This window comes from Paramisgurnus dabryanus, chromosome 5, assembly GCF_030506205.2.
Source record: "Paramisgurnus dabryanus chromosome 5, PD_genome_1.1, whole genome shotgun sequence".
NCBI lineage: Eukaryota > Metazoa > Chordata > Actinopteri > Cypriniformes > Cobitidae > Paramisgurnus > Paramisgurnus dabryanus.
Window position 1 is genome coordinate 39,724,430 of NC_133341.1, and position 12,800 is coordinate 39,737,229.

The 12,800-nt window shown below is 35.7% G+C and overlaps 1 protein-coding gene across 1 annotated transcript; it reads right to left on the reverse strand.

Annotated features, from left to right (window-relative positions):
- Positions 1-416: 416 nt before the first annotated feature.
- ppm1db (protein phosphatase, Mg2+/Mn2+ dependent, 1Db) lies at positions 417-12,498 on the reverse strand. The gene is made up of 6 exons (XM_065284095.1): positions 11,862-12,498; positions 10,920-11,148; positions 8,198-8,322; positions 7,871-8,052; positions 7,574-7,798; positions 417-2,301 (listed from the first exon to the last, which is right to left on the reverse strand). Exons 1-6 carry the CDS (start codon positions 12,331-12,333, stop codon positions 1,939-1,941), a joined length of 1,596 nt encoding a protein of 531 aa, XP_065140167.1. The 5' UTR covers positions 12,334-12,498; the 3' UTR covers positions 417-1,938.
- Between the last annotated feature and the right edge of the window lie 302 nt (positions 12,499-12,800).

A 12,800-nucleotide genomic window follows, 5' to 3' on the forward strand; every position in this document is an offset into this window, starting at 1 on the left:
TTAAAACTAAAATATTTGAAAACTTTCTTGTCAAATGCAAAACATGTCCACAATTAATGTGATAAACTACACATGTGGTTACTCTACTATAGCAGTGTTTCTCAAACTTTTTCGGCGCGTGGCCCCCCTTGGGTACGGTGCATCTCTTCATTGCCCCCCAAATGAAAATCTATGACATAAAACATTCATAAAACTTCAAAATAAACAAAACTTATAAATAAAAAAAGTGCTGTTGGTTAGTCTTTTCTGAGGTTTAATTTATGATAAATAGAATTTATGATATTTTATAAAATGTCATTAAACTCAGACCCCAGTTTGAGAACCCCTGTAGGACACCTGTGTGAATTTATAAATCTACTAAACCTATTAGATGCATTTGCAAAGACAAAGTAAAAGGAAAACGTTTAGTATAATTTATTTGCCAATGTCACTTACTTTATTGATACTTTATTTGGTTTACTAGGTGGCTTAGACGTTTATGACTCCACTAATATTGTGCCGTGGTTATTTTAGGTCAAAAATGTTGAAAAAAGATCAGAAGATTTGGCTCTATTAGAAAGATCAGCACTAAGCTTGAAGATTTAAACACAAAACTAGCCTATATGATTTCTCTTTCTTGCAAATCCAGGAAAAATATTAAACCCTGAACAAGACAGCATCCAAAGCACTGATATTTAATCCTACTCCAAAGAGAAATGCCGTCCCACATTACGACTGACCACACATTTCACAAGACCACAGTGAAAGCCACCACCAGACATACGATCGCCCCTATTTCTCAGGATATTACAATGAAAATTTTCATTTTCCAATCGTTTTTAACAGAGTATAAAAAGAAAAATCACACAGTGACAAGATTTACAATGCATGATCTGAAATATATTGTCTCTCTGTTTTTTCTTCAAAAAGTTTTAGTCATTTAAGGGATTTATAAAAAGCTTTTCAATTTTGTAAAAGCTCCCAATGTAAATACAATTTACCAATGCCACTCAAGGCAACACCAAAATAATGACTTAAAACCTTATAAAATTGTGAATAGGTTCACATTTAGAGATATTACACAAAGCCTTAATACCATTTATTTCATACCCGCCACCCACCTGGACAGCTTACTGGAAAACTCTCTTAATGTCATCTTATACATGAAAAACAAACGTCTTGCTAAATTGTGCTGTACAGAAATGACATAGTCACACATTTAGCTCTGTAACTGGTGTTGGAAGATGTTATCTGCATTACATTGACATTACTGCTATAAAAGGATATTAAATAAGTTACAATATCGAAATACATAGAAAAAGTTGAATTGCATCATAGTCAACAAACAAAACACTCCTCAATAAAAAGCGTTTTAAAGGATAGGACCGAACATGCCATCATCACCACTTTAGCAAAAAATACATTTGCTCTGTAATCTGAGACTTGCCTCTGATTAGGTCATTATCATGTTTCATCATGCCGTCTAAAATATGAGAAATGGAGAAACTCAAACTATAAGAAAAACTATTTAACATGACAATGATAAACGAATACTACTACAGATACATAACACACAAAGAATGTATTGGCATAGGAGAAGGTGCACACAAGCATCAATGTCCAAGAAAATAAACTAAGCATCTTAAAAATGTTAAAAATATTAAGTAAAAAAATATAGTATATAGTACATCCAACTATTTGGTCATTTTCAATAATCTGCACATCTCAAATGTGAACGACTCGAACGATGCTGCTCTTTTATTTAAAGGGACTTGAATCTTGGATTTTCCTTTTCTTAAAATAACTTTGAATACTTTTTTTCAACTCTTTTAAAAGTAAAAAGCAACAATTAAATGACAGGACTAAACAATAAAATCAAAGTTATTTATTATTGTGACCATGCAGAGTAATAAAGACCTCTCTATGTCCAAGTTCATCTGTGCGGCCTCGATGAAGAGTTCAGCAAACGCAGAGAGTTGTTTTGCGATGGTGTAATATAGGAACGCTCGGTGTGCGTTTGGCACTCTTGGTGCCGTTGCGTTTCGGTACGGAGCGTTCGCCAGTCCTCCGCCGAGAGCTGCTGAGAGCGAGAGGGTTGCGTCTGGGCCTTTTTCCAACCGGACTTGACACATCGGACGTCTCCAGTGTCCGGTTGTCCTCGCTCGGGCACAAAGTCAAGGCAGCTCGGTCCAGAAGTTCAATGTAAGGGAGGTTTTGATCAAAAGGAGGTTCGCAACTTAGACTGACTCCTGACAGACCGTTTCTTCTTTCCAGTGCCGGCAAAGACTCGCTGCTGGCTGACGACAGGTCTGGATCAGGGCTCTGTAGAGAGTAACAAATTTATTTTAGATATGACAGATATCACATTGGGGCGGTTTCCCGGGTTAGGGTTTAATCCTAGTCCAAGACTAAAATGCATTTTTGAGGTGCCTTTATTTAAAAACATCTTGCACAGCAGTAATGTTCTTTTGTAAAGTTTGTTTGTAAAAACTCCTTAAATGTCCTAATATAACTAAGGCCTAGTCCTAGATTAACCTAAACCCTGTCTGGGAAACTGACCCTTGGGAGTGCTTTCCCGGACAGAGATTAGCTTAAGCCAGGACTAGGCCTTAGTTGAATTAGGAAATATAACTAGTTTTAACAAACATACCTTACTAAAAAATATTACTTGTGTGCATTTTGAGGCAAAACAAAGGGTCCTGATGTATTTTAAGAAATGTCAGTGCAAGCTGTTTTCAGTTTGGACAGCTCTTACATTTATTTTAAGTCTAGGACTAGTCTAATCCCTGTCCGGGAAACCGCCCCTTGGAGTCCAAAATCATTATTTTGTTCTGCTTTTTTAACTCAAATTGTTATATTTTAATGATTTTAATAACTTACTCATTGTCCTGGATCACAAGATGTTACATGCCATAACAAGTTTGTATTATATAGCTAAACGTCATAATTTCATGTGGTCAGTTCAACAGTGTTGACAGTCATGTATGCATTTCTTTTTATATGACTGTCAGTTCTGTTAAATACAGTCAGTACTGTTACTCTACCTTGGTAACACAGTTTGACGGTAACAGAATTGACACAGACTAATTCAGACAATAGGAAAACAAGATTTTCAGCTATATAAGACACTTTCTACAGAAAATATTAGATTGTTATGGCCTGTAACATCTTGTGGTCAATGACAATGCATACCAAATGATTAAAATAATTAAAAATATAATAGATTTTTAAATAGCTGAAAAAATGACTTTTGGACACCAAATATACCTGCAATTTTATAATCACCCAATTAGGCATAGGCCGGTTACCGGTGTCAAGGTATACCAAGGTTTTAAAGAGTTAAGGTTTTAAAACCACTAAATATCATTTCTAAGGTATGAGCTGTGTTCACACAAAATTAATACAATCATTAAGTCATGCAATTGATTAGATGTTTACATTATATTTATTTATTCTTAATATTTTTTATAATTATAATTTTTAAATATAATATATTTATTTATTTATTATATAAAAAATATTTATATTAAAAAAATATATATAAAAAATTAAGAAAACTATAATTTAAAGACTTTTTTTACTTATGTTGCTCAACTCTTTCGCCGACACTGACGAGTTATCTCGTTAAGTAAGAGAAAACATTTCCCTGCCAATGACACTTTCCTGATGAGTTTTTACAGTAATCTGTAATTCCGCTATTATTCACTAGATGGCGCTTTTATCCAATTTATAAAAAACTGAAACAAAAACTAATTCAACAACATTTTAAACTCTTGTGTATGTTTTGATAATCGTTCTGAATCTGATCTCTAACAAAATTACTTTACAAAAATGCAATTATTTCAGCTTTTTGATCAAAATTTTGTATTTTTGAAGAAACCTACACATATTTAAGAGGTAATAAAAAGAGAACAAATGAAGATAGGATGAAAAAAAATTCTCGTTTGGTTTGTGTTTTTGTTTGAAAGCAGACGGTCTGTTCTTTTATTTGATCTATTTGTATGTTTATTTATATAAGAATATTTCCTGAAAGGCATTTTGTGAAACTTTTCTGAAAATCACAAAAATGCTGGCGGGCAACTTTTTTAAAAGGCTGGCCGGGAATGAGTAAAAAAATGTGTTGTGTCCAGTTAAAAAGTTGTTGTTTGTATACGCAGACATTTGAAAATGATATATTTTAGTTGCAATGGCAATACCGCAACGTATTTTTGCTTAAGGCATATCGCCAAAAATCTGTACACAGAAAAAAAATGGCTTGTTTTCCGTAAAAATATCTAAAGATTCTTAAATTAAGATGCTTTTTCCTGATGAGCAAAACGACCCAAGAAAATAAGGCTAGTTTTTAGACCCAAAGTATCACATTTAAGTGATTTTGTGCATAAAACAAGAAAAAAAATCTGCCAATGGGGTAAGCTAATTTTTCTCAAAATGTTCAAGATTCTTTTGCTTACCCCATTGGCAGATTTGATTTTTTTGCTTGTTTTATGCACAAAATCACTTAAATTTGATATTTTTGACTTATTTTCTTGTGTTGTTTTGCTCATCAAGAAAAAGCATCTTAATTTCAGAATTTCTTTAGATATTTTTACTGAAAACAAGACAAAAATATTAAGAAAATATTTTCTTGAAAATCATTTTTTGCAGTGTACCGGCCAATTTCTACCCCAAATCTCCATTTATAGAAATCACATTACAGAATATCTACATTATATTAAAAAAAGAATGAAGTTTTAAAAGGAAAAGTCACACAAATATACATTTCATACATATGTTGTTTCTAACCTGTATGACCTTCTTCTGTGAAAGGTTTAGATTAATCCAGGACCAGGCTTTAGTTGTATTAGGACATTTAAGTGTTTTTTATTTACAAACAAACCTTACAAAAGACTATACTGGTGTGTCTTGAGAAAAAACAATGGTTTATAGTAACTGATACATGGTAAGATACGTCAGTGCACAGTGTTTTTTACAATAAGACAGCTCAAACGTCTGTGAAACCACCCATAAATTTTTGTCAAGATTTTTCATACTAGTTTTTTGATACACTGACTGTCAAACCAAAAAATCTAAGTACTATAAAATGACAATAAATATAGTCAAAGCTTTACTAAATGTAGTAAAAAGTAGTACTCTATATTCAAGTCTTGTAAAACAATATCACAACTTTTTGTAAGAAAAAAATGAAACTAAAATAACTTTTAACTTAATTTTTTTTTTATGTTGTAGAAGTGATGAATAAAGATTCTCCAAAATAATGTGTGTACCACAAAACATTCAGATTTTGAGTGACATGAGGGTTGGTAAACAATCCTAAATGTCTCGTTCAAGAAAAGTGTAACAGACATGGAAAAGATTTAAACTGCAAACAAATGACAACAACTCTATGACATGCCTTAAGACCAAATACAAATAAACCGAGTGTAACGTCTGGACTTCATCACGGCTTTACAATAGAGGAAACGTAGCGCGGCTGCTCTTTTGCATTCTCTTGCCCTGTTCTTTATTTTTCATTTCCTCTCTATCAAAATCATAATAGCACCAGCAGGGCAAACAGGAAAAAAAAGATCAAAGCTGCTTCGCTAAACCTCAAATCCACTCCACTTAAAAGGATTAAAACACAAACATCTGTCCACTCTCCAGCTCCACGACCCAAAGCAAACCAGCCGAAAGCAGCCGGAGGAGCCCTGCTTCAAACGCACAGGGGCCGGAGACATGGCTTCCATCGAAACCGCTCTGACAATGAAGGCCTCCGATGGGACGAAGTGTGTGTGAGAGAGAGAGCGAATATGATAAAGACTCTCTGAGGAAAGTCAGCAGGGCTGAGGAGACTTTATGTGGGCCTGGCGCCAAAGTGTGTCTAACATAAAGAGGAACTTTGTGAAAGGTCTTATCTGTAAGGTTTTGATCTGTGAGTCTGGACAGTGTAAAGGCATCTCTTGAAGATCAAGCTTTTCGTGAACTCCTGTTTTGTCTGCAACGTGTATCCCTGTGCAAACCTTGCCGTTTAAATGTGCGTACACACCAAACGCGAAACATTGCGTTCCTTGCTCTAGATTACATGCAGGATTTAACTTTGTGTCATGCAAATATTTTCAACTTGCGCAAAGACGTGTTTGAGGCGAATAGCATGTGTTTCACAGCAATCGTAACGGCCATTGATGAATGCTATTAATTTATTAATTTAACGCAATTTATTGCAGTCAACTAAATTTACTTTTTTGCGTCAAACGCTTAATTCGCTTTTATTGCATCAAGGCGAGTAGCGCATGCTTTCACGGCAATCGCGCCACACAATTTGCGTCATTTGCATATTTGCATTGGCTTTGTATGTAATCTACTTACGCAAATTCGCCTTTGGTGTGTACGCCTAATAATGGTGCGTTCACACCAGACGCGAATGTAGTGTTAAGCGCAAGCAATTTACATGTTAAGTCAATGCAAAGATGCAAATAGACGCAAACTCGTGCGCAGCCATGCAAATGACGCAAATTGTGTGGTGGATTGCTATAAAAGCACACGCTACTCGCCTTGATGCAATAAATATGAATGACGTGGCACGAATTAAACGTTTTGGGCGTTTGATGCAAAAAAAGTCAATTTAGTTCACTGCAATTAATTGCGTTGAATTAATGATTAATTAATTAATAGCATGAGTTTACATGTTAACACTGATAGCCCTAATAATTATATTTCATTAAGCTACACCTGTCAAAATAACTCGCACTACCTGGTGCAGGATGACCCTGTGTTTTCAACAAAGCCATATTTAAATGTAAAATTACGTTTATTAAAACAAATCATTAAAATGAATATAGGTTTCAAAAGGCAGCTATACTGTTTAAGTCAAAAGGAAGCTTTTTTTTTTTTAAACAAGAATTGTAGAAAAAAGACACAAACTAAAAATGCAAAAGAATTTAACGATTGTTTAAAAGTGTGTCATGTGATTTAATATATTAATGTGGTAAAATTAACGAATCCATATTAATCGTAAAATCGTGATTATTTATCAGACTATAATCGTACCAACTAAATTTATAAATTGTTGCATCCCTAGCGCCGTGTTAACCAATCAGGAGCTTGTTCTAGTATGACATCGTGAGCGGAGGCAGAAATACGAAACAACAATGGAGGACAAAATCATTCCGTCTTTATGTGGACAACCGGAGCTGTACAAGAAATTTTCGCACTTTATAGAAACAGGAATAAAAAAGGGATCTTGCTTGCAAGAAAGTGACATATTGAAACTACAAGCTAGCTAAAGCTGGCAAATTGAGTGAATTCAATCTGAATTTTGCGCGATTATGACGAAAATTTCATGTGCGAATTTTTAAGCTTTCAACTACGCGCGAATAACATGATTTATTCGCTTTAATCGCATCTGGTGTGAACGCACAGTAAGAGATTTTGTGATTTATTTAATATCAACAAACTGTATTGATTTACATCATTTTGCACTGCTAACCCTAATGCTCTACTAGTTGCAACAGGAACACGTACTATTTATTCTATTGCAAATAATTTCTTTGTTATTTGTTTTTCCTTACAGTATTTGCAAACAAATACAAAACTGATTCGGCTCATTTTCTGCATTTACCTTGATGAGCGGCGTATTGGATCGAGACCCTGTTGCCAGGTCACAGTGCGGACCCTCCGTCAGGTTGAGGATGACCTCGTCTCTGTGCATAGGTAGTTGGGGCTTGCCAGGCTCAGGCAAAGCGATGACTATGACGCTGGTGTTGTCCGCACGGAGCATCCGCTGACGCCACCGCATCAACGCGTGACAGCCTAACCGTCTCGCAACAGACATGCCAAAAGGTGCCTGTACGAAAAACCAAAGCTATTTCTGTCTATAACAAACATTTATATGAACCTCTGGTGAAGTTATTCATACCACAGCTTCGTCGTGGCTCTGGCACACCGTCACCGCCTCCTGTGGAGGGACCATGTTCCACAGTCCATCACTGCCGACGATGATGTAACGATGCCGTTTGGGGTCAAGGGTCACCACACTGGTGTCAGGCTCTGGGGATACCACAAATTCTCCACTGTAGAAGTCATAACTCCATAGATCACCTGCAGAGACATATTTAAAGCAATTTTTTATATCACAACAGGACTAAAACTATCCAGGGAAAAACGGCTAAACAATCAAATGATTTTGACACTGCCACTGAGAAGTTATTAAGTCTAAAAACTAAGTAAGTATTGAACTATTTACCCAGAGCTCTGGCGACAGCAAGAAAGGGGATCTGGTCGATCGGCGTGCTCCTTCTTACAGGGCCGTTGTGAGTTAATCGAGGTCTCTTCCACACCACTCGATTCACTCCAGACTTCTTCACCACGCTACACAAACACACAATGGAAGAAAAGTAGACTAAAATGAGATTTTTTTGTTTATAGTTGTATGTTTTAGGCAGCCCAGTCACATTAGATGCGTAGAAATAGCACAAAGTGTGAAAAGTCATACAATACATACACAAAATTCCAATTTTGCATGCATATGATACGCCAGTTCTTCCCGTTCTCTTAATACGGCACATCTTTTTTTGTGGTTTTATTAAAAAATGATTTTACCATTGTCGCTTGGGTTTGGGGTTAGAAAAACTTTTGGTTACATAAAATGACATCCTACCCTGCAAAAAATTATTTTCAAGAAAAAATTTCTTAGTATTTTTCTCTTGTTTTCAGTAGAAATATAAAGAATTCTTAAATATTTTATTTATTAAAATATAATTTTATTTTATTAAAAATAAGTCTAGTTTTTAGACCAAAAATGTCAAATTTAAGTGATTTTGTGCGTAAAACAAGCAAAAAAATCTGTCAATGGGGTAAGCCAAAAAATCTGAATTTAAACACTACATTCAAGAAAAATTCAGGAAAATTTTGCTTTCCCCATTGGCAGATTTTTTTGCTTGTTTTATGCACAAAATCACTTAAATTTGATATTTTTGGTCTACAAAACTTATTTTCTTGGGTCATTTTTACAGTGCAATCCTAACCCCAACTCCAAGCGACCATGGCTTAAAAATAGAAAAAAATAGACAAAAAATATAAAATTTAAGCGAATTTGTGCTTAAAACAAGCAAAAAAATCGGGAATGTAATAGGAAAAATTTCTTAAATTAAGTTGACTTAAAAAAAGTAAACTTATTTCAAGACATTTTTTCTTATTCCATTGGCAGAATTTTTTGCTTGTTTTAAGCACTTATTTACTTAAATTTGATATTTTTGGTCTAAAAACTAAACTTATTTTCTTGGGTCGTTTTGCTCATCAAGAAAAAGCATCTTAATTTAAGATTTTTTTTTGATATTTTTACTGAAAACAAGACAAACATACTAAGAAATTTATTTCTTAAAAATGATTTTTTGCAGTGTGGAGAATATATATTAAATAACACCCTAAAGCAAATCTCAAATCTAACCCCAAACCCAATTGAAAATAGTAAAAAAGAAAAAAAATGAGACAACCAATATACACTGCAAAAAATGATTTTCAAGAAAAAATGTTCTTAGTATTTTTGTCTTGTTTTCAGTAAAAATATTTAAAAATTCTTAAATTAAGATGCTTTTTCTTGATGAGCAAAATGACCTAGGAAAATATGTTTCGTTTTAAGACCAAAAATATCAAATTTAAGTGATTTTGTGCATAAAACAAGCAAAAAAATCTGCATATGGTGTAAGGAACATTTTCTTGAATTTAGTGTAACATTTTTTGGCTTACCCCATTAGCAGACTTTTTTGCTTTTGGAAAGAAAAGCATCTTAATTTAAGAATTTTTAGATATTTTTCCTGAAAAAAAAGACAAAAATATTTGTTTGCAGTGCAGGAAGGACTGGCATATCATATGCACACAAAATTTTGCATATGTAATGCTTATTGCACGACTTTTCACACTTTGTGCTATTTATATGGGTGATTCTCACGAAACCATTGAAACACCACGGCACTAATGATTTTAGCTATAAAATGTGTAATATAGTAATATTAAAAAGCATCAGAATTAACACAATACTGTGTTCTACCTTGCACAATGTGTGATTTCAACATAAGAATTTATAATTTGTCAATTTTATCTCATTTTCTGCTGAAATTCTCATTACCGCAATGTGTCCGGCTGTGTTTGAACATGCGTTATGTTGTAATTTAATCAAATTAACACAAAAATATTTAGAAAAAAAATAAATGGATGTTTTGCAAGACTACTTTAGATGACAGAAAAAATATTTACTGAATATTCATGTATAATAATAATGAAGAAAAATTAGGAAAATGTCCATGTGTCCATGCCTGATGTTCTCATCCTCCGCAACACTTTTTGAGAAGAGTTTAAGCACACATACAGAATTTTAATAAAGTTTGATTTTGAGTGACCAAGCACATGGACCAGTTACTTCAAGATGGCTACCAGGTAAGATCATTTTTTTACAGTTAATTTGAAATATTGTCTTGTCAGAATGCTTACACGACATTTTGATTATCATTACCGCAACAGATGCTTATTAAATGTTAATTTAATTTATAGAAGCATAATACTTTGATTTGAAATGCATGTGCAGAATCTCCAAATTATGTTCTTTTAGGTTTGTCATGTCATGAAAATGAAAATATGTCAGTGTTGATGTTTTCTGACTGTTGCGGTAATGAGATTTTTTAGGACTAATTTTTTTAATTATGTTACAAAAAGTGTTAAATGATAAGTAAAAGTGTTTAAATTAATGCTCACATTTACTCCAGACTTTGTTTTTCAATGTCTGGTGGGAAAAAAGTAAATCTAAGCAATTTTTACATTTTCATGCTTGACATTTTTAAAACCAAGTTTTCGTGAGAATCACCCATATGCATATACATGGGTAGGTTTTAGGACTGCACGTTATCCCACTGAATGATTGTTCTGGTGACATGTAGTCAATATGTGTGTCTGTGATGCGGAGCAGTTCTTGCCTGCCTCCCAATCCCTCAATTCTCTGCTTTTCTTTTGGGAGCTCTGGCTTGTGGTCCTGCGTGACCTCCACGGCTTTGATGACTTTATCGGATGGATCTTCCCTCACGCCCAGCACGACAGACGAGTCCCCAACATGAGCCACAAACATACGGTCTCCTCTGATGATTACCACGCTGGCTGTAGTGCCCGAGGTGCTGGGGAGGCCAGTTAATGTCTTGGGCCACTCAGCTGAAGAACAGAGACAGGGTTTAGCAAAAACTCATTTTAACCAATCCATTTAATGCCTTTGCTTCTTCCCCTTGAAAGTATTTAAAGATGATGTCATTTTTTCCTCGCTAAAACACTCTGAAATCATCACTCGGTGTGTGTTTGGGCCAGGATTATCTGTTTACTGAGCAAAGGCACACAGGGGAGTGTTTGAGAAACCCGTTTCCTAATATAGGAAGAGAATTTGCAGCTGACACATAAGATGCTTTAAAGACTTTTAAAGTAATAACATCAGAAATGTAAACATGTGTAACATTAAAACCCAATGCATCCCGGGCTCATGGTAGTCAAGGAACCCTGGGCACTGGCCCGGTCTGAAATCCATCCCTGTACTCAACCCTGAAAGTCCATGGAGACATTTCTACTCAACCATGCAAACCGGTTGAGATTAATTTAATTTATTAGAAGGTTTGCATTGCGCACACACGCCTGTCCAAACTTTCTGCACATGCGCACTGCTAGTCTTCCAGTTCTATTATGGGACGTTAACTGTAAACAGAAAGAGTGGCGCCCACTTTCAAAACGTACTAACCCACCAGTAATATAGCATCATCTCAGCCACAGTGTTTATCTTTATGCTCCCAAAAACACCACACATTCGAAAAAGCCTGGATAGCATAGCCATAGATTCAAACGCACTTTGCATGGGTAAAATACACTTGACTGGTACTTACGCAGCTTTTTCCACATAGCATGATGGCACGCGATGAAACCCTTGCGAATTGCAGTGCAAACTTTACGATAGTCCTTAGACCAAAAGCCCCGTTGCTTCTTAAGAAAATCCCACAAGTGATCCCGAGCGAACAGCGCGGCTTCTCGGCCGCCGTGTCCGTCAAACACAGCGAAGAACCCGACCGATCTCCTGCTATCTGATGGCGCCGCTTCATTCCCGGACTCCTCCGTACCGTCACTCGCATCAGCCGGCAGTGTGTTTCTCCACGTTACCGTGACAGGTGACGGCTTGTTTATGCAGTCCGGCGGGTCGCATTCAAGCTCCTGATCCGGCTTTGGGTCGGTGTGTCCCGCCGCTCGCAGCTCGTCGTCGCTGGGCTCCAGCTCCACGATCACCTCGGTTAAATCTTCCATGTATTTCCTTCCTCCTTGTTCGGAGAATACGCTCACGCGCAGCGACAGGTCGGGATTCATGGCGATCGCACAGCCTTTGTTGATAAATCAACCCGAAGACTGTAAAAGAAGAGTTAATATGTGTCGCGGAACGTTAAAAACATTTATTAAAGCTCGTCTTTTGTTTATTTTCAGCCTGTCTTCTTCCTGTTGTGTCAGCGTCATAGTGATGCAGAAAGCGGTAGAAGTGTCAATAGCGCCGTCTGTTGGACAGGAGTGTCGGTACAGGCAGTGGGCATACAGGTGTTCTGGGCTTCTTTTCCCTTCCAGAGGTGTAAAGTTGTGAAGTATTTTTACTCACTTCTCAAGTAGGCCTATCTGTATTTTATCAAAGTGTTTTCCTTGGGCAAACTTTAACTACATTAGATTCCAATGCATAATATTTCCACAAGGGGAGCCAAATTTCAATCACCTATTTTTTTACAAGCTTGCAGAGAATGGTTTACAAAAACTAAATTAATGGGTTGATCTTTTTCACATTTTCTAGG